The sequence below is a fragment of the Sander vitreus genome, chromosome 7 (assembly GCF_031162955.1).
Source record: "Sander vitreus isolate 19-12246 chromosome 7, sanVit1, whole genome shotgun sequence".
Classification (NCBI taxonomy): Eukaryota; Metazoa; Chordata; class Actinopteri; order Perciformes; family Percidae; genus Sander; species Sander vitreus.
The window spans coordinates 6,043,882-6,066,577 of record NC_135861.1 but is presented as its reverse complement, the minus strand read 5'-3'; the positions used below and the strand labels follow the sequence as shown (position 1 = coordinate 6,066,577).

At 41.7% G+C, this 22,696-nt stretch overlaps 1 protein-coding gene across 1 annotated transcript in view; it reads right to left on the bottom strand.

Moving 5' to 3' along the window:
• LOC144520558 (plexin-B1-like) overlaps positions 1-22,696 on the bottom strand; it is a 70,937-nt gene continuing 48,241 nt past the window's right edge. The window contains exons 15-38 of the mRNA XM_078254341.1: positions 22,424-22,599; positions 21,687-21,838; positions 21,495-21,600; positions 20,161-20,297; positions 19,810-19,983; positions 18,967-19,201; positions 17,014-17,256; positions 16,216-16,392; positions 14,957-15,105; positions 14,691-14,791; positions 14,359-14,576; positions 13,883-14,061; positions 13,722-13,788; positions 12,514-12,660; positions 10,813-10,987; positions 10,288-10,391; positions 9,651-9,735; positions 8,393-8,565; positions 7,352-7,512; positions 6,172-6,319; positions 5,409-5,473; positions 3,786-3,861; positions 3,482-3,556; positions 1-1,941 (exon numbers count right to left, since the gene is read on the bottom strand). Of these exons, the coding sequence (XP_078110467.1) occupies positions 1,837-1,941; positions 3,482-3,556; positions 3,786-3,861; positions 5,409-5,473; positions 6,172-6,319; positions 7,352-7,512; positions 8,393-8,565; positions 9,651-9,735; positions 10,288-10,391; positions 10,813-10,987; positions 12,514-12,660; positions 13,722-13,788; positions 13,883-14,061; positions 14,359-14,576; positions 14,691-14,791; positions 14,957-15,105; positions 16,216-16,392; positions 17,014-17,256; positions 18,967-19,201; positions 19,810-19,983; positions 20,161-20,297; positions 21,495-21,600; positions 21,687-21,838; positions 22,424-22,599 (3,428 nt within the window). The 3' untranslated portion in view covers positions 1-1,836. The remainder of the gene's footprint in view (positions 1,942-3,481; positions 3,557-3,785; positions 3,862-5,408; positions 5,474-6,171; positions 6,320-7,351; positions 7,513-8,392; positions 8,566-9,650; positions 9,736-10,287; positions 10,392-10,812; positions 10,988-12,513; positions 12,661-13,721; positions 13,789-13,882; positions 14,062-14,358; positions 14,577-14,690; positions 14,792-14,956; positions 15,106-16,215; positions 16,393-17,013; positions 17,257-18,966; positions 19,202-19,809; positions 19,984-20,160; positions 20,298-21,494; positions 21,601-21,686; positions 21,839-22,423; positions 22,600-22,696) is intronic.

Genomic DNA, 22,696 nt, shown 5'->3' with positions numbered 1-22,696 from the left:
ACTGACACGCAACAGAAACGCCACGCTCACGCCACGCAGGCAGTGTGCAGGAGGCCTTAGAATCAGGGCACAGCAGCTCTGTCGGTGTGAAAAGGTTTGTGTGAAGAACTGATAATTTGCAGCAATCCTGCTCTGACAACCATCCAGTGGAGACGGTGGTTTACTCCATTTCCTTCAGCATGAAAAATCCCATAATATTAAAGGCTCTTAGTAAGAGTTACAATTTCAGTTATTTAATTTCAATTGCAAAATGGGACTTTGGTGTATTAAAGTGGGGACGAGATAACAAATCACGTACTGACAGCATGGAAAAATTGTAAATCCAAAAACGGAATATAGTGTATACTGCATACGTTAGCAGAAATATCTTAGACATATGGAAGGTCAAACCTGACTCAAATGAAAGTCAAAGCAATTTAAATACATCTATGAAATGCACAAATATGAGAAGTAACTGTTACGGTCAATCACACATAAAAAAATGTCCCGTGGAAGAAAACATGTTACACAAATGGAAAACGGGGGAAGGGAAATAAATACTGGAGTGGCAGTAAAACATAAATATTCCTCACTGCACAAATTCATTTGTGCATTATTTAGATATGTGTGCATTTAATATTTTAATAAGTCAGGCTTGGTCTTTCATAAGTGATAAGATCACCTTTTTTTTTCAATAAATGACTACAGATTACAGTAGTGCTGTTATGGATTTTGTCTATATGTAAAGATCTTACTTTCATGGTTTTCTTGAGGACGGATCGGTTAATGAGTTAGCTATAAGTACCTCTGCCTAATTGTCTGGGGTAATATATATAAAAACAATTGTTTGCAAAAATGATCAACATCTGCGGAACATTACCAATAGCAGTAGGTCATCAGGAGAAGAAAGCAGGTTGAGAGTGTTAATGTACTACGTCCTCAACAAACGAAAATCAACAAAAACACTGGTTTTCAGTTTAAACTACAGGCAGCATCTATATATTGCATTAAAAGGACATTAACTGGCGTTGCAAAGCTTAAACAATTTAAAAAAGAAAGCCTATCCGGGGAAACGGAACGACAAACTGTCCAATAACAGCGAATTAAACGTCATAGAGTTAAGACTTGGTAGAATGATTTAGGGAAGCTAAAGGCAGTATGAAAACATCCTTTGAATACGTTAAGCGGTTGCTCAGGCCTCCACAGCACATTGCCGTTTTCTGTTTGTCCTTTATGTAAGACTTTGAAATAACGTAGTAGAAAACTCCACAGCTGTCGACATTAAAGTTCTCCTTTTCCTTTCTCCTCCTCGTCAACTGTTATCTTGTCCAGCGCACCCACTGCATCCATTCTTGAGCAGAGGACTAATGAGTATAGCTGTAAACTTGCCGGAATGTTCAGTGCAGTTTGTCAACAAAACCACTAAGTCCACTGAGACACGTACTGTAGACGCAGAGGAAAAACAGAAAGTGTAGTCCCTTTAGTTTGAATGCAACATGGGACACAATGTGCTTCATTTCACAATTTCTTGTTGTTTCCCTGCAGAGCAGTGTCACTTTCCTCCCAGTGTTAGGACCTGTGGAAATGTCAAGGGAGTCGTACCGCAGCCCCTGGATACGGAAAAGGAAACATGGCCAGTGGCAGTGATCCCTTAAAGATAATTTCTCCCTTCATTAAAAATCTCTCTTTTTAAAATGATGGAAATCACAGTATGTGTCACAATGATTCCTGTCCTCCTTTGTCTTAAAACAAAAAAGAAAATACTTTTTTCCTCCAGGAGACAGACTCTTCTCCCATTATTGTCCTCTTTTCCAGGTTAAAGAAAGAAGAAGAAAAAAAAAACTCTCGTCCTTTGGGTCATAGGTCTGTGACTTTGTTTTCTACAGCAGCAGCTATCTGTTGGAGCCTGTAACCAAGCTGCATCTTCTGGGCTGTGGAGTCCTCTTCCAGGGCTGTGATAATCTGACGGATAATGGAAAGAATGTGTGAAAATCATTACAATATGGATTTGGAATATTGTGTAATTACCTTAAAGAGCTTATCCTTTTGTAAGTGAAAATTAGGGCTAAGGGAATTTGAGTGATATATATATATATATATCTCAATTAGAACATATGTAATTGACCATTTGCTAAACCCCTCCCCTGAACAGCAATTGTCCAACCATAGCTTAGCAACTGTAACTAGGCACATCAGATTTGTCAAGCTGTAGTTTTCTCTAAATGCCGAAGTGGTGTGCATGAGGCTCTAGTAGGAGTGATACTCTGTATTTAAAGATTTTGGAGGGTGGTGTCATTTTTTAGCTTACCAAAACCAAAAACACGAGAACAAAAATGTACAGAATGGATTAAACTTAAATTTTTGTCTGGCCTAACATGAGCTGCAATTACTAGCATTCCTGGCTAGTTTACTACCCACTGTGTGATAAGGCCAAGGCCAAAAAACACATAATGAACAGTGGCAAGAAAAAATATGTGAACCTCATGGTTTTCTGAATAAATTTGTCATAAAATGTGATCTGATCTTCATCTTAGTCAAGGGTATTGACAAACGTAACGTGTCTAAAATAATAACACAACATTTTTTTTAGCTTTCATGTCTTTGTTGAGAACAACCAAAAAAACCTCATAGTGCTTGTGGAAAAAGTATGTGAACCCTTGAGTTAATGACCTCAAAAAAGCTAAATGGAATCTGGTTTTAGCACACCTGGAGTCTCGTAAAGATAATGAGTTTGGAGGTGTGGACTACAGCTACTTTGACTGATAAAAACCCCTCAAACTTTGGGAGTTTGCTCTTCACAAGAAGAACACGCTTATGTGAGCCATGCCTAGCCAAGAAGAGCTTTCAGAGGATCTACAATCAACAATTGTTGATTTACATAAAGCTGGCAAGGGTTACAAAGTTATTTCAAAGACCTTAGAAATTCACCAGTCTACAGTTAGGCAAACAATCTACAAATGGAGACACTTTGGGACTGTTGCTACTCTACCAAGAAGTGGGCGCCCAGTCAAAATGACACCAAGAGCAAAATGAAGACTCAATGAGGTCAAGAAGCAATCCCGAATGACAGCCAAAGATTTGAAGGCATCACTGGAACTGGCTAACATCTCTGTTCATGAGTCTACAATACGCACTGAACGCAACACTGAACAAGCAGGGTATCTATGGCAGGACACCACGAAGGAAACCACTGCTTACTAAAAAGAACATTGCTGCATGCAATGAAGTTTGCAAAAGAGCACATTGACACTCCGTAAGCGGTATTGACTAAATGTTTTGCGGACTGATGAAACTAAGATTGAACCATTTGGAAATACCACACAGCACACGATGGTGACTATTGGGGGCGGGGCTTATGTCTTTTATAAATTAATATTCACCTACAGTGGTACTGTATTTTCAGCACTCAGAGATTTGATTATTTGTACATGTACTCAAGATGCATCTGAACCACAGCACAACATAGCACTCATCAGTGTTCATGTACTTTCCTTATACTCACTTGATCGTAGTATTTGTTGATGTACTTGTACAGCTCATGTAAAGCCACAAGGCAGTTGACCTCAGCAGCATAATTCTGTTTTGTGAGAGTAAAAACAAGAGAAGTGAAGAAACGGCAGGGGGGGGGGGTGGAGGCTGACAGAAACTGCATTGGTTGCCATTCATATTTTATTTCAAACTCAAGCTTGTTAGGCACCCACCCAGATGGAAAACTTCCAGGACATGTAATGTGTTCAACCTTACGAAAAAAAAAAAATATATATATATATTTTTGCAAAATGAGAAAACAAGAGCAGGTAACCTACACGAGAGAGTTCTGCTAGAGCTGAGTTCATCTCCTGGTCACTGGCGGAGATGGTCTGACGGATGTCTCCATAGTACCTGGGGAGAGAGAGGAGGAAAAGAAAGAAAGAACAGCATGGAATAATAGGTGGAAACAAAGATAACATACTGTATACTCTTTCTATTCCTTTATAATATTGCCTTGAAGTAAATACCCTACACATGTTTTAAATGTAATGGAATTTGATGCCTCAAGTGTCTTGAATTCCTTCGGGGTGGTATTTCTTTTAGGGGGTTGTGGCTTGTGGCTCAGAGAGTAGTCACCCCACAAGACACTGAACCCCCCAGTTTCCCGGATGCTGTATGTATAGCTGTCCACATTTTAACCTGTTAAAATGCAGTCATTGAATTTCACTACATTGTACTGTGTGTTTGTGACAAATTAAATAAAATGAGTTTGTTTTAACTTGACCTCATCCTGAGAGCAGACTGCATAAAGACCATGTACAGTATGTACAGACCAACTGATGTTAAACTGCCATAATTCAAACTACATAACAGTATTTATCTTAAAGCCAAACTCAGGGGAGTCAGACAGACAAACATCGCTGCATCACTAGAGCTAACGGTTGCTTTTAGTCTCGCATTGCCAGACCTTCCTCCACAGCGCTGCGGAAGATGCGCTGTTTGGCTAGTCCACACAGCATTCCGGGATTTGAGAAAAAAACGTGCTCTGGTTTTTTGGCATTTCTTTGAACCAATCACATTCGTCATGGGCGGCGCTAAGTTCCGCACGGAGCTGCCGGAAGGAACTTGTTTTGGTGGAAAATATTGATTAGAATATGAACTAGAACCAAAGTTTAACAGTGCAAATGTATGTGTCTGGGCGGTTAATGAAACAGATTAACATGAATACATTGAAATACTGTATATGTGCTGTATTGAGGTTAATACTTTACATATAGTTATACAGCTGCTCTGGACAGAATTTATTTTGCCTCTACGACTAACTTTTGGCAAGAATTACTGAAGTGAAAAGCCTTATTATACTGACCTCCTCTGGTTGCACATCAGACACCCCCCAGCAGTGATGTCAGGGTGTACTGACCACACTTTGAGTACACTTCTATATCACTGCAGTACGGTGAGACGTTAAAGTACTGTAGCTCAGCAAAAACGGGCATTACATTTGTTGTTAAGTTACTCTATAAGCCAGCAATCATCAGCCATCCCTAAAAGATTTCTGTTTAATTATATATGGGGAAATAGGATGAATCTATAGAGCATGTCGCTGGGGGGAAATATGAACGGAAACAGAGTTTTCTGCAGCGTTTATCCTTATTTTAATTTAGATAAGACTAATTAGGCTTATAAAACATATTTGTTACAGAAGAATCTTGTCAAGCTAAGCTTTAAAACATCAGCAGTGTAATCTGCAGAGTTTAATGTGCAGCAGACAGTAGTAAGTGCAGCAGTCTGCTCTCAGTCCATCCATGCATGGAAGCCTGGCAGGCTTAGTCTACCCTCTGTCTGCCGCTGACAGATTGTCCGAGGCCTCCGTCTCTCCTTCCTTCCCTCCCTCCGCTCTCCTCCAGAATGTGTTTTATGCCTGGGGTCAGTGTGGCAACCGGCTGCCATATTCTTACCTCTCCACCATCTGTTTGTAGCGCGGGATGTCTCTGGCGTACAGCAACTTGTTGATGGGAGAGTCCTGTGGAGACAAACGGAGAAACAAGTCCTGAATATCACATAAAACAGGTAATATAGAGCTTTGTCAATGTAATGCTTCAGGTGAGAACCACAGCTTGAGGGCCCATTATCAGATGATTTGTATTATTTGTGTTTTCATCCATGTATAAAAATGAGGGTTAGGAAGTATTGCGATTCGATAGTATTGAGTATTGCGATTTTCTTTTCCTTCTTTAACAAAAACAAAAGTTGAATAATACACCTCAGAGACAATATATCATGAGACATTTCTAAAAACTAATTGTTAATCACATGTCAGGTAGTCAGTCTGACATTTATTTCATTTGTGAAGAAGAACTTAACATGATTTTCTGCATTTTCTGCTTTTGCTCCATTTAGCTGGAAACGGATATGATGTAGTCACAGTCAGCGGTACCGTATGTTTAGGTGAATCATTGGTAAAAAAAAAAAATATATATATATATATATATATATATATATATCTCGACTCTAGGGAAAAGAATCAAATTTAAAATGTCGTCGTGACGTGAATGTACTGTATATAGTCATATTATTGTACTACTGTATAGTACGGTGATATCATTTCACCCTATTGTGCTAGCATAGTGTTTTTGGATTTGTTTATTTAAAGCAGAGCCACAGTGGTATAGAATAATACTGTTCTATAACATTGGCAGTGCCCTAAAGTGATAAGCTCACCCGTCCCAGTTTGTGGTCAGCGATGGTGCAGGAATCCATAAAGGTCTGGGCGATGACGGACAGCACAGCATCCACGTGGTCTGAGGTCTGCACGTCAAAGATGAACTGTGGGTTCTTTAGGATATTGATCCAGAAGCGCAGCGGTAAACTGTTTGGCAAGACAAGAAAGTAGATTAGATTAGATTCAACTTTATTGTCATTGTGCAGAGTACAAGTACAAAGACAACGAAATGCAGTTTGCGTCCAACCAGAAGTGGAAAAAAAGCAGAAAAGTGCAATGTGATATATAAAGTATAGACAGGTGGTGCATAGGCAGGACAAGAAATATATTGCAGTGTTATAAGAGCAGAATAAATATGGCTATGTAATATGAACAATGTATGAACAACATGTACAGATATGTGCAATGTAGTAGCAGTGACATTATATTAGTAGTAAGAATAATATAGATATATGCAGCGTATTAACAGGGTCCATACATACAAACCGAAGCATTGAGAACTTTGTAAGTGTACAGACAGTTTATTACAAAGATAGATTATAAAGACAGTAGCGTTAATGTTTACATGCGGCCGCCATCTTGGATAACAGTCATGACCAGTCGAACGATGAACGCCGTGCAACCAGTAACATAGCTCAAACACGGCGTTCGTGATTCGAGTACTTACAAAGTTCTCAATGCTTCAGTTTGCATGTAGGGACCCTCATTATGCTACCGTTGAAGTGTGGTGCTATTTTGAGCCTTTTTAGTGGTATCAAATAGTGATTTACCCTGTGCCCCGAAAGCTAGCGTTAGCAGCTAACCCCCGGTTTGCAGTAGCTTGTTTAAAGCTAGAGACACATTTGATTAGCATGAAAACAGATCCCAGAGAACGTTCGACTCGGTACACATATGTTATTAACCCCTAGGTTCAATTTGCGCCGGAATTGTCCTTTAACATCAGGTCATAGTAAAACCGTGCGATCAGCTGCTGCCCATATGTTCTGTGTGGGTAAGCTTTACTGACACAAGAGGTTCTTAAACCTTTGGATGAAATGTGCCCTGAACTGTGTTTAGAACTCATAGGTCATACAGTATGTCGGCCCGCCGGAAGTTGGCCTTCTAGAAGTGACCAGTTCTGGATTCTAACCCTGCCTCCTAACATCCAAATCTATTGCTAAGCTGCTGCTGGCCAGTTACCTGTTGGTTTTCCAGATGTGGATGGTTTCAGGGTCCGTGATGTTGTGCTGCAGAGCCTGCTCATCCAACAAGTCGAAAAAGTATTTGACGGCCAGAGGTACAGGGCGACTGGTGCTGAGGATCGCCGTGAATAAATCATCCACAAACTTCTGCAGTGTGCCCTGAGACGGAGCAGATGAAGAGAAAGCGATAAATGAACCAGATCTATCCATCATCATCGTTGTCGACTTCGACAACGTAGTTGAAGTCGTCATCATCTTTATTATTATTATTATTATTATTATTAGGGGTGTAAGGATACAGCGACCTGGATCAGTACATTGATTCAATGATCCACGATCCATTATCGATGCAAAGTGAAAATATCGATACATAATGTCTGTAAGATTTCCCTTCATTTTAGATTCCCGCTATATTTTTAGTCTATTAAAAACAATAGTTTGTTTTTTTTAAATTTAAATGTCTAGAAGAGCTCAGTTAGAACATTTTCAAATCATATTTTAGTTGCTGTTTTTGAGTTGCTATGAATGTAAGTTTGTTAAACGGGCGTGGAGGACATTGTCTCGTATCGATCGCAGGCCCCTGAATCGACTCGTATCGTGACAGAATTTAAGCTATCAGCAAATATCGTATCGTTGTCCAAAGAATCAGTGTAATGTTGTATCGTGATAAAACTTGTGATTTGCAGCCCTAATTATTATCATTGTTATTATTATATATTATCTGTTTATTTATTTCGCTGGCCATTGGTGCTCTGGGGCGCGGTTTTGGTGGGACTTAGTTCCTCTGCTGGTCTGTAAAATCTCATGCTGACTCACTTCATACTCTGTGTATCTACCGGGGAGAATCCACAACGGGAAAACTAAACAGGCTGATCCCAGTTGCCTACTTTGCTGCCTGGAGGCAACACAAAGTTCAATACTGTTGCTCTGTAACAAACTACATTTTTGGATCATTTCAGTAAAAGAATGTGGATGCAAAACATTTTCAAATATGAGTGCTTGAGCCCCTGCTTGATGGATACCATCTAATCTGTTTTACCTTCATGGAGAGCAGTCGTGTGAGGTAGATCTCGGGGATAGCCTTGGCCCTCTCGCCGCCCCTCTCCCTCAGACTACCTCTCCTGTGCTTGGGCAGCTCCGACTCCTCACTAGCTTTCACCAGATGCCAAAGCCTCACTCCTCCCTCCTCCACATCATCCAGCATAGGGGTCTCTGGTAGGAGGGGACAACAGTCAAATGAGTATATTGGCTGTGAAATATATATGGCTGCAAGCTAAAAAATACTAAACAAGGTATTATTAAAGCTCTGAACAAAGGCAAGGATCCTGAGATAACCGGCTGAGTGGTTTTCTCTGGTTTAGGGAATTTCAGTGTTTTGACATTTCTTTGGCTGCAAACGTAGATTCTGATCACAAATATAACAGCAGATGATGGTCCAGATAAATACAGTAGCTATATTCAATAGTTTTGCCTATTTCTGTGATGTTACTGTGATGACTACCTTTATTGCTGACTCTCAGCTTCCCACTTTATACTATCCAGTGCAACATAACACATACTAAGTCAAACAGCGACCTCCCCTGGTTATTTAAACTCTGTGCAGCTTCACTTATCCAGTAGTTACATCTGGATACAGCTGCCCATGCACACATTAAAGACATCTGGATAGCAGTGTGTGTTTAGGAGAAGTTGTTAAAAAAATGTCAACACTCAATGAAAATGAGCATAATTTGCGATCTTAAATTCTGAAAATAATAAAGCCTGATTTGTATTTAAATCCCACCCTAAAAATGGAAAAACAAACAAGGCTAAACTGTGTAAATGCTAATTGTATGGATAAATATGTCAGAATTGCATTGGGCTATATTGCATGACTTTTCTTTAAAAACTGGAGCTTGTATATATTATATGAGGATTCCCAGATGAATGTAAAACTGGACTAAAGTCTAACATATGAGAAAGGTATTGAACAAAATCTGAAAAGATCTTTTGGCCATCTTACATGTAGTTTAAGCCTAAAAAAATTCAGCTCCTCATACTCCTCTCTTGTTAAGCAATGCAGAGTGCAGGCTTCAATATCAGATCAGGTCATGAGGTAAGGATAACATCTGTGCAAAATAAGTCAAGCTTAATCCAAGCACTTTTTAGGACTGATGAAGAGTTAGTATGGCTGAACCCCGCTGTCATGCCACTTTGTCTACGAGACGTTCCGTTGCGTATCTGTTCGTATCTGAATAACGTATTTGTGTAAATCCCTAGTGTGTGTACAATCCACAACAAAAGAGCACAAGACTCACTTTCTCCAGGCATGTAATCGTGGCTGTCGTGGAGGTGATTTTTGTTGTTCCTGGGGACGAGGGCGACCGTTGCTCCATCAGGAACCTGCAAATGAAGCTCAGCGTAAATTCTTTGAGGAAGACGTCTATACTTCATCCGCCTGTCTCTCTTCCTAAACCTGATCAGCTGTTTCGAGGCGTTCACTTTTCAGTTAAACCAACCAGAATTGGCCATGAATTTCACGAGCCAATCACAGCATGGCATCCCTGCTTTAATTCTGTTCTTCTCTCTGCTGCTGTCAAGTCTTCATTTCAGGCAAAGTGTGCAACCCCCCCCCCCCCCTTCCACCTCCAGTCATTGTCACCCACGGCACCCTGGGTCCCGTCGGCTCCTTCGGTCCGGTCTTCGGGCTCCTTTACCACCACCACCATATGCTTTGGCTTCTCTACCCCTTTAAAATTATTTTTATAATGATGGAGTCTAATCTCCAAAGACTCTGTACATTTCATATTATGCATATGTACGTATACAAATTTGCAATAAAGGCTCTCCTGATTGAATTGTGTCGTATCACAACTGTCACACTTCCTGCCTAAAAAATCAACATGCACGTTTTATATGTGTAAGTATGTTAGTGTTGGTTTGACTTGCACTTACCTTGTAGTGTTGCAGTGTATTAAGGCGCTTCCATAAACCTTGGACTACGGATGTCAGGTCCTCATCTGATAGGATCAGGTGACCTGCAACACCTGAACGCCACTCTGGAGGAAAAACATTTTTTTATGTTACCCCCATGCTACTGTTTTTTTCAAGAATACTACAACATATAAGACACGTGAGGAAATGGTTTTCATCTCTCTTGGTAATCCGGGTGCACACGGAAAGGCCTGGAAACTCTTTGATCAAAAGATTTAACCGTTTGCGTTTGAATTGTCTAATCCTACTTTGTAATATCAACAAATGGATTGCCTGCAGTTTTAAAGCAGGATTTGTGCAGAATAAATGTTTGCTGTGTGGCATTTGTAGCTACGACTGTAGAAAAGTCCTGTGCTTGAATATTCGCAGTCAAAATGGAAACTAGCCCACTAGTTATCGTGATCAAGTGCTCTATCTGACCAACAGCCCACATCATTACTTACAGTCTTAAGAGAAGCGTGGTTTTGTGAAAGAAACTGGATTTACCAAGATGTAATGAGTCAATGTGTGGTCTCTGGGAAAAGGAGGTTCCCTTCCAGGTTTGTTCCAGAAGTTTCTCTTTCACTTGGGTGATGGTGTCACAGTCCAGGACTTTGGCCGGTACCGTCTGAGTGGTAGCGCCTCCGCTGACGGAGGCAGCTGGCATCACAACATTCAGGGTCTGGACAGATGAACGGGAGGGCTGATTATTGGTGGAAATATTGGAATGCTGCTATGCAGGATTTTATATTGTGGAGAAGTGTTCAAGTGTGTGCAGTTGTCCATAATGGTTTGAGTAAAACTTGTCATCTTAATTTAGTCTTTCAAATTTGAATTTGGAAAGAAAAACTTAGTGCACGGCGGGAAGCGACTGGCACAAGTGCGTTTAGGGCGTGTACAAATCCACTTTTGCTTGTTTTACGGCAGAAAAAAGGGTCCGTGCGCCAGCCGCATTGTCCAAAAGGGTTGTACTTAGTGTCTTAATTAATCATAGGTGTGTTTTGGGCAAGCAATAAACCAATCAGAGTGTCATCTCCCATTCCCTTTAAAAGCCAGGCGCGTTTGTACCTTGGCGCATTGCTATGATGATGGCAGATTTGCTAAGCAGGAAGGAGAGGTTTCCAGGAGAAGTAACTGATCTGCTAGTGCATGAAGTGAAGTGAAAGCGTGCGAGCAGATCATATATGGCACTAGCACGCCATCCATCCATCTTCGTCCGCTTCTCCGGTATCGGGTCGCGGGGAGAGCAGCTCCAGCAGGGGACCCCAAACTTCCCTTTCCAGAGCCACTTTAACCACCTCCGACTGGGGGATCCCGAGGCGTTCCCAGGCCAGGTTGGAGATATAATCCCTCCACCTAGTCCTGGGTCTTCCCCGAGGCCTCCTCCCAGCTGGACATGCCTGGAACACCTCCTTAGGGAGGTGCCCAGGGAGGGCATCCTTACCAGATGCCCGAACCACCTCAACTGGCTCCTTTCTACGCGAAGGAGCAGCGGCTCTACTCTGAGCTCCTCACCCTATCTCTAAGGGAGACGCCAGCCACCCTCCTGAGGAAACCCGTTTTGGCCGCTTGTACCCTGGACCTCGTTCTTTCGGTCATGACGAGCACTATGCCACCGAAACTCCACGAGGTGAAGCAGACGTTAAAATAACAATGAAATGCTTTAGACCAGGTTTTTGTTGGTCAATGGCGCGATCACCTTCCGCTGCCTCAAGATAGCAATACGCCAAGAAAGCACCTGAACACACCTCCCTGTAAGACCAGCACGCCCATGGGCGCACAGATGGACGCAGGTGCATTTGCTATTCAAACGGCGTGGGCAATGGATGGGAAATTCCATAAACTAGCAAAGACACTTGCGTTGGGTTTGCGCCCGCTGTGCCGTGTGCAAGATAGGGCCCATGGAGTAATAATGGAAAAAGTTTCATTTGAATCCCACTTAATATAAAACAAGAGTAATTCAACGTAAAGCATGTTCTTCAAAACTGACATTATCCAGCACAAAGTTAGTGATATATTTTACAAATTGTTCAAACACAAGAACTTTTACAGGTGGCATCAATAGTACTAAAAGAAGGGTACCAACTACACAAACGTAATGCATTAAAAACATGGGAAAACAATCCTTGATTGTATTGTCATAAATCTGACATAACCCTGCCTGTGTTAATATACTGTATATTGTATCTACTGTATGCATGTTCTGACCAGCGTGCGGTACTCCACGTCCTCTCGAAGCAGCCTGTTGTCATTCAGTGTGTACTTGGCTTTTCCTGTCACAGCGTCCACAGGTCCCTTGTCCACCTGGTGCTTTATTGCTCTGAACAGCATGTAGAAGGACTCCCCTGCTGATTCCTGGCCAAGCAGAAAAATGGAAGGTCAACAACATCCTAACACTGAAGAATTTTATTAAGAGTCATTCATTCAGTCAGTGTCCTGACCGTGTGCTCCCCTGTTCTTCTGAGCAGCCAGGATTGGACACCCTGTCAGTGGAGGATGAACTGAATGGCATTTGTTCTGGCTTCAATGTTGAAAAAGTGTTTCTAACTCAACGGATTGGTCATTTGTATATTTTATTTTTTTGTTTATTTGGACATCGTTTGTCCCAGAATTAGCTCAACAGCTTAATTTCATCAGCAGTCCCTGGCCCGGCAAATCCACAAAGGAGTTATGGCATCAAATGTTATGATCCAGGTGCAGAGAATAAACATCATAGTCTACGCCATACAAAATTAAAAACACTTTCCATTTAAAACATATCATGCGCATTATATAATATAGTAATAGTATTAATTCTTGTGGAAAAAATGCAGCGACAAAGTTGCAAGATGAAAGCTTTAGTGCGTAACTTTTTGATATCAACGAACGTCCGTTACATTCACGCCATTGCCAAATGAGTTGCTACAAAAGTTAATTAAGACTATCAGCTCCACACATCTCTCTCTGTATTTCTCAGTTTGGCTATGTTCAGAAACTGGTGTTGTCCGCTTCGCGCAGAAACTCGAGTGAAGATAATGACCTCTTCTGAAGAGTGCATCATGTTTTTTTTTAATCCTCCGTGTCCTCCTTGGCTACTTGCAACTGTGTGGAGGAGGGGTGGAGGGGGTGCACGATCACGGAAGGCTTGTATCATGTGGACTCGCCAACAGTTTTGTTGTCATTACTTAGAATTCCTCATGGGGGGCGACAGAAACTACGCACGATAGCTTTAAGTAGGACATAATATACAGGAGTAAATAAGATAAAATATATAATTGTTATGTTACACAAAGTTGTTTTTGCTTTTTGTGTGTATTTACTCAAATGTTTGCTTTTTTTTCTTTCTTTTACTTAATTAAATAAAACTCACTACTCACTACTCACTACAAACTCAATACTCACTGATCTCTGGTCGGGTGAAACATATGAGTACATACCCTCAGAAAGGTAAACAGACAGATGGACATCCAGTTTGTCAAAAGCTTCTCAACCACCGATTCCGTTCTGGAGAATGAAAAGTAAACAGACAATGTATGGATGAAGAAAGCACCTGTGCTAAAGATACCTTGATAAACTGACCAATGGACTTTACCCTCACCTCCTCAGCATGAGTTTGGGGTTCTTGGCCACATACTGTTCCACTAGGTCGTTGAGCAGTGTCTTCAGGATGTCTGTGAAGTACTCCAGTTTACCATGCAGGGCTACAGTCAGCAGAGAGGCCACGTAGGCCCGGTCCCTTGGGGAGAATGTCCGCTGGACCTCCAGAGTGTGAATAAACTGGAGACACAACGAAGACAAGAAGATGTCAAGAAAAAGTGCCTCATCTATCTGTAAGAGCAAGTTATTGGGAAATGTAGTGTACTTGAAAATCCGTATTACACTTTCTACACAAAAAAACATTTAATGGAACTGTATGAGTGAGAAAAAGGATGGGAATTTTTATGCGAAGATCTTTCCCAATAACAATCTGTTCCCGGGGTGTAATGTGGTTGTAAATGGCTCTTCAGTGCACCTTTAAAAAACAAAACCCTTTATTTAATCATCGGTTTAATTAAGGAAGCCATGCTGGCTGACCTTGGTGAGAAAGAGTTTACTGTTGAGCAGATTGGACAGCTGAACCAGCCCTTGCTCCACGGTCTGCCTTCGACTCTCGGGGACATCTAGATCTCGTCTCAGGGGCGACTCCCGGTGGCCTGGGAAGAAAATGCGCTCGGCATATGCCCGGTAATCCAGGAAGGGAATCCCTGAACCCACCAAATCACTGGACATGTCCATCATCTCTGTCATCAGGTCTGAAGGAGGGTAAAAGGAAAGGAGGCCTCAGTTTGTGTAAAGTATCTTCCACATGTTGGGACAATTATTGATCGGATGTTATTGGTCTAAAAGTTAGAAGCTTTGGCCTGTACCTGTGAACTCCTTCTTGCAGCGGTCTCTCACACTGGTCTCCAGGTTTTCCAGCTGGATCTGCACCTTCTTGTAGTCCCTCATGGCCTGTTTGCTCTTCCTCCTGACAAAACGACAACGATGCAGACAACATTTAGGCAAAGAAATAAAGCAGCACTATGTTAGGAAGAAAGAAATAGCATGGATGACTGAAAATCATATTCCAACTACTGTACATTGCAGCCTGTTGAGGACTGTACGGAAAGTCAGTTAAATTAAAAGTGTTTACCTGTATATGAGGACTATGATGAGCACAATGAGAGCCACTATGGAGGCTCCAACCCCGACTCCCACCTGAGCCTCCAGAGGAAATGTAGACTGGGCCTGGCTGTCGTACTGCACTCTGCCCAAAGAGAAGTTTAGATTCCCCATTCTCACCTGGAAAGCACAGTTACAGACTTTTTGACACAATGAAAGGAGAAAAGGTCAAAGTGATGGTTAAGCATGCAATCATGCACTGTTGTTCCTCTTATCTGATTTGCTCCAAAATCCTTAAGCGGGATTTATGCTTTATACCTGTGCACTGGTGTGTGCGTCGATCTCTTTAAGAGAATAGCATACACACATGCCCTCCAAGGAATATCTCCCCTGTGCTTTCTGACCACGGTCGGAAATCTGTAGCAGGAAAAGTTAACCCTCTCCTTGAGAGTTGCACGTCAGGCTATGGCGTAGGGTCCTGCCTAGGGTCGGTATCTCCACGTACCTACTAGAGCCCGACCGATAAAGGATTTTTAAGGCCGATACCAATACAAATATTTGATGATTTCAAAATCAGATGTATCGGCCGATATATATATATATCCTTAACATTTGTTATTTGTAGTCATTTATGAGTCCTCACTAAAATAATGATAATGCAGTTTAAAAATAATAGTTAGTTTTTTTGTCTCAACAGAACAGAGGAACATCAAAATATATTAAAGTTCTGATAAATAAAATGTATAAAAATACAAACTTAAGATATGAAACTTAAAGTCCTTTGAACAAAAAGACAATAACAAAAAAAAAAAAATGAAAGAGTGTTGCCAACAGGGACGTTGTAGAGCGCCCTCTGGTGGACAAACTATGCAACACTCATAACATGGTTTAAGGGTGTTTTGTCCGTTTTTATTTTATTTTTTTAATATTCAATTATCTGAATCATTTGTCACTATGAATGATTCTGATGAATGAATATAAAAAAAATTAAAATTGGCCATTATTAATGCCGATACCGATTGTTTGGAAAATGCCTGATATTGGCTGATAATATCGGCCCGCCGATATATCGGTCGGGCTCTAGTACCTACGTACTTACCCACGGCGTTGATTTAACGCCGAAACATAAATTGGCCTTTATTCTCCAACCGCTTAACCTAACCAGAGCCCCGGGCTGCAGAAGGGTCATCCTTCCATCTTCGTCCGCTTATCCGGTATCGGGTCGCGGGGGTCATACTGAATGTAAATGTGCAACATGAACTCCGGGTTCACACAGTAACATTTACTCACTGTGAACTCAGGCAGACTGTCCATGCCGTCCTGTTTCTTGCTGGCTGTGACTGAGGGCTGCTGAGCCGGGGGTTCACAGTACAAGTGGTTGTGGGTCAGGGTCTTCACCGAGCACACCCCCGCCCCGATCCGAGCCTCCACCTCATGCTTGTAGATGGCTAGATCCAGGTCCTCTCCCTAGAGGGGAAAGACACAACATGACATAGAGCATGACCTGTTGGAGTTAGGCCTGTAACGATTATTACATCCTAGTCTAAACGCAATATTTTTTTTAAATAATCCCAGTTTCTTTGTTTAACTGCAATGAATTGATTACATTAGCTAAGGTCTACAGGGGGTATGACTGTTGATGGTTTTGTCAATTTTATGTTCATTTAAGAAAAGAAATACAATGTTTTATGATAATAAAGAGGCATGATTTACTTCATAGGCAGTGTACTTGTGTTATTACATCATCTGGGTCACATGACTTGGTGCTATAACCAAAAGATGTATCCTGGGATTGATTCAAAACTTTATAGCATGTTATATATTTTTAGCAATACATAAATTCATATTTTTTAAAATTTGACTGAAAGAGACAATTATATTGTTAATCGCAACTATTTCTGAGGCAATTAATTGTACAGCAAAATTTGGAAAGCTCTAGTTGGTGTTAAACTGCAATATTCACTATCTATGTAGGAGGTAGTAGGTATCTCAGTGTTGATACTTATAACACTGGAGACTGGCTCATACACTGGGGCTATTTCTTAAACACAGTTTGGAGTAGAAAGAAGTGAAGTTGTTGGCGCCCACCTCGACAGAGATGATGCTGCCCGGTTTGTGGTGGTACGGTTTGCTGGGATCGTTCTGGTTCAGCAGGTAGAGCTGCGGGTTGGGCTCATAGCTGAAGGCTTCATTCCCCACGGTGCTGAAGTCAAAATGGAGGCTGTCCAACAGGAAATGAACTCTGACCCTGGCCCTCCTGGCCTCTGGACCCACTGCCGGAGTCGGACACAAGATGAGGGAGGAGCTGTTCACTGTGCAGAGAGACTCGTACTGGAGAGGAGCACAGGAACAATGAAGTTACGTGTATTAGGGGCATAACATCACATTTAGCTGACGCTTTTATCCAAAGCGACTTACAATTGCTATATATGTCAGAGGTCACACGCCACTGGAGCAACTAGAGGTTAAGTGTCTTGCTCAGGGACACATTGGTTGGCAGTGGGAATTGAACTCAGGTCTCCCACACCAAAGGCATGTGTCATATCCACTGCGCCATCACCGCGCATAAAATAAATATTAGTTTGTAAAGGAAAATAATGCTGTTGTATTTAAGACAACTTTAAAAAAAAAAAAAAGCTGACAATTTATTGAAATATTTAGTCGTGAATCAATTGCATGATTGTCCATAGTTAATTGCGATCAAACCAAAGATATCCAGTAATATGAATACAAAAAGGCATAGACAAAATCACTGCATAAGTACGTGCATAAATATTGCTATCAATCCACTTAATCGCACTTTTCTTACCTGTTCAAAATATACCTAAAAGGGATATTTGTCAAGTATTTATTACTCTTATCAACATGGTATAACGTGGACCTGCCGATGCACATTCACCCCGTTGGACCAGTTCAGAAACTCCAGTCTGCAGGTAGTATTAGGTTTGGGCCGGTTACCGGTTTCAAGGTATACCGCGGTTTGAAAAAGTCACAGTTTCAAAACCACTAATATTTTCCGTCATGCTGTTCCTAAGGTATGAGCTGTTTTTTATGAGTGGTCGAGGAGAGAAACTGCAGTTTAGTAATCCGTCTCCTTGCCAGTGTGCAGTGTGTTTAAAAGTAAAATACATTGTGTTCAATGGAAAAAAGTTATTGGTTTTTTTTTACCCAGATATTTAAAAAAAAAATTATACATTTTAAAGCTGTAATTGCAATACTGTGACATTTGTCCTGAAGGTTATCATACCGTCAGAATCGTATACTGGCCCATGCCTAGTCTACAGCCCACTGCAGTCCATACAGACAGTTTATTAAAAAGATAGATTATAAAGAAGTCGCATTCTTGTATACAGGCGGCCGCCGTCTTGGGAGCTACTGTCCTTCTAAACTATCTTTTTAATAAACTGTCTGTACACTTACAATGTTCTCAATGCTTTGGTTAACATTTAGGGACCCTCATTATGCTACTGTTGAAGTGCGGTGATATTTTGAGCCTTTTCAGTGGTATAAAATAGCGATTTGTTTTTACTTTCCCTGTGCCCTGAATACTAGCGTTGTAAGCTAACCAGCGGTCCGCGCTAGCTTGTTTCAAGCTACAAACACATTCGATTAGCATGAAAACATGTCCCAGAGAGCGAAAGAGTGGGTACACATCTGTTAATAACCCATAGGTTCGTTTTGCGCCAGAATTGTCCTTTAATGTGTTAGTTAAAAGTTTTGGTTACACTTTACTTGAAGGTATCTACATAAGAGTGACATGACACTGTCATGAACGTGTCATAAACGTTTATAAGTCATAAACGTTTATGACATAACGCTTCTGTCAGTAAGGGTCATTCGGTTTTTGTCATGACAAGTTATGGTTAGGGTTCATGTGTCATGACGGTGTCATGTGTTCATGTGTCACTCTTATGTAGATACCTTCAAGTAAAGTGTTACCAAAGTTTTTGGCATTCAAACGAATTTGCGTTACCGCTTTAACTTTGACTAACTTATAAACTCCACAGGTTCAAAGAAAAACGATTACAGTACATTTCCTACCTGTTTGACACGACAGAGTGTACCCTCGAGGCAGTCCGCCTCGGGGACGATCCTCCTCCATCTCTTCAGTGGACGCCGGCGATCCTGTCCTCTGTTCAGGCTTCCTTCATTCCTCCCTTTGAAGCTCCTTCTCCTCCTGGGAGGGAGAGTATCAGGAGGACTGAGGGTGACCCTCATTTTCGGCTCTTGGACCACATCCAGGTTCTGGCCAGAAACTCTGATGATTCGGCCTCCGCTGCAGGGGAGAGTAGAAGAAAAGAATGGTTTATTTGTTATATTTCACGTGACGATTAAAAGAACAGACTGGGGATATTCAGTAAGCCTGTCACAAGTGGCCGCCGGGAGCGCAAAAACTTTGCTTCACCACAATCTTTGAATTTAGTATTTACTAGAAAGAGCTCAGAAGAAAGTATTTTCCGCTGCTGAACTGGTTGATAAGGAGACAAGTTTTCTGTACCTTTAACAAAAAAAAGGAAATGAAAACTCAGCATTTAGCTGTAAGACATGATCATCGCTTGCAAATGTTTCTACAAACAAATCAGCATCCTGAGCTACCACACTAAGCTTTCAGCCTCTGAAACGCCTGAGCAAAAGCACAAGTAGAGGCTTTCTGGCGATTCACTAATCTAGACTGCCTAATGTCTCCGTTTAAAAACAGCAAAACTTAAACCTTCACTTTGAACTGCATCCAGGCCATAAGCTTAAGATAGAGCTGGGATTTTCTTGCTCTAAGGGAACAGTGCCATCACAGCAATTACCAGTGTAACATGCATCATTAAATTATACAATGGATAGGAAATATTTGAATGCCCTAAACATTGCTCTATTGAGACTGATAACCACCTGAGAAAGCTTTTCGATGGAGCAGCCATTGAGATGTTGGGGTTGGGGGTGTAATGATACACCAAACCCTGTAGGTGTCGCTCTGTGCCACCAAACCGCACGGTAATGCCATGTTCTCCTGTTCTGTTGCTGCCTCTGGTCAGACAGCTGATCTGATCCTCCTGGATGCTCAGCCTGAACAGAGGCAGACACACATATACATTTTTTTTTTTTTTTTTTTACATTTTTATCCACTTTCTATTCATTTTATACCAAACATAAATCATTCTGCTACACAAAGAGGAAGTTTGCTTTTATAACTCTTAAACGTAAACTCATACTCTTAATTCATGGTCAATTTGAGACACTTACACAATACACGGCACTCCTCCGATTAGGATGCTGACTTCACTCGGGTGTCCAGTCCTCAGTCTCTGGCCTCTGATGGTGAGGGAGGAGCCCCCGGCCTTGGGCCCTCTTTGGGGGAAGATGCTGCTTAGTACGGGATTCTGGTGATGGAGAGACAAGTAGAAGAAAGATAAAAATATGAGATGCAAATAGGGGAGAGAGAGAGAGCGAGAGAGAGAGCGAGAGAGAGAAAACGTATAATCAATAATCCGTTTCGGAGCGGGTGATTTATTGAGAAGATAAAGGAGACACCGGGGCATTCTGGGAAACACTAGAAGGTTGCCTCGCAGCCAGCAATAAAACAATTCATTTGCGTGTCACGTGGGCCAATTAATTAAGGCTGTTGTCAAACCTACAGTCCTTTGACTGTAATGTAATTAAGGAGACATGCTGTTACTTTATTGCATTGCAGTGGTGCACTGACATTTCACACGGCACAATTTCAAGTCAAGTCTAATTAGCAAAAGCCATGTGGGAGCTGCCGTTTCTTTAATTGGTCAGAGATCTTCTGTGGGAAAGCACTCTCTTTTTCTTGGATAAACAAACATACAATAAACAGCTACATTTGTGGATAGTTACAAACAATCATTCTAGATGCTTCCTAAAGTTGCATTTTATCACAATTGTATCACATTCTCCAAATGAGGCATTTCAGGATTAGTTTAGAAAAAATCCCAAGGGGCTCCCATCTCAGTGAGGTCTTGGTGTGTACAGTATGTTTTGGTCCACACCCAAGAGCGATTACTGTGTTCTCGTATATGTTACTGAACCAAACTCAGAGGGGAAACATGCAAGGACTGAAATTAACTGCTGCGTGTGAACTGGGTGTGAAAATGCCCCAGAGATGTCTTTGTTTTTTTAAGTGCTTGTTTACTTGCTTCAGAAAAATTATACAACCCTGCAAGACCGAGGCAGGCTTGCTAAAAGGGTGTAGCGGGAGTTTCTGTAGATATTCAGTGGGTCTAAATGCATTTAAATAGGCAAGCCTTTTGTTGCAGAGGGAGCTGCGTGAAGTCTGATAAATGGCCTCAAGTGCTGTAACTTGAGTCAGCGTCGGTTGGGTCTGAAGACTACAAGTTAGAAATCAAAAACAAGAAAATTGTACTGTAAAATTCAGACATATTCGTGCTGTGAGGACAAGCTGTGCTCTAATGGAGACAAGCTGCCACAGTTAGACACAAATTTGCATTAACAAATTCACAAGGTTACCTGATTTCTCTAAGTAAACTGTTTTTTTTCTGTGCATGTAACATACTGACTACTATACTATACTATACTAATACTACTAAGGCATTTACCTGGAAGCTGAAGATCTGAGCAGATAGTCCGAGTTGTCCTCCCCTCACTTTGACTGAGGCCTGGCCGCTCTTCTCTCCTCCACTGCTTGTAGTCTCACACACTATCCTACAAGATGAAGACATACGATTGCAAAACATGGAGAAAAAAAACTTTGCACGCAGTTTATGTTCAGGTGTGTACCAACAACTTGCCTTGAGGAGACTTCGTATCTGCTGTGGATGACACTGCAGGGGACCCCAGCTACTGTGACTGAGTTCTGAATGTCTTCAGCTCTCTGGCCGAGGTTAGAGCCTGAAATAGTCACGACTGTGCCTCCCTCTACGGGACCGGATACCGGGTCCAACTGAAACACAAGAGGACCAAACGTATGAAATGTAAACCCTGTCTTGTTCTGACATAATGGTTCAGATATACCATGACAGCGTGACATTGTATTTGAACGTGTCCTGCTTTTCTCAGACAGTAAGTGTTTCCAACACAAAAGGCCATACATACACAAAAATAGAATCATTTGCAACTTTAAGGCATGCTTTGCTGATACCAATCCATCTCTGTGTCATCTTTGTGTGGGCAGTGTGTTTAGATGAATGGCGTTTGGCTTCCCTCCATGGCGCCAGTGCACGGAGCTCGGGACAGCCGAGGTCGCTCGAGTTCCACCAGAGACGCGAACCTCTGTGGCACGCTTCGGATCTCGGCAGACCTCGCTCAGACCTCAGCTGGGAGCTCCATACGCTGCGGCCATGGAGGGAAGCCAAACACCGTTCATCTGCACACACTGCCATGACACAGAGCTGGATTTAAATAAGCAAAATAAGTATTTCATTCTTCCAACCCTTTTTCTCATTTTTCCTAATTTCTCTCTCAAAGCAAAAATAACCTAAGTGTCTAAGTGCTCCTTGTGTTCATAAGAAGGGTAAAAAATTCTTACGAAATGAATGACGGGTGCAGGACAGGTGAGTTTGATCTCCTCTGTGCAGGAGTCCTGGTACACACAGTGAGAGCTAGCAGCACCACCACCACCACACCAAACACAGCCATACTTCGGGTCGGCAGTACGACATCGGCTGCAGTCTGACCGCCCCACTGAACAATTGAACAAAGTCACTGAAACGAGGGAGAGAAAAGGGAAGTCTGTGAGGAACACACACATATACATATATATATATATATATATATTTTATCATACTGTATGTCAAACAAA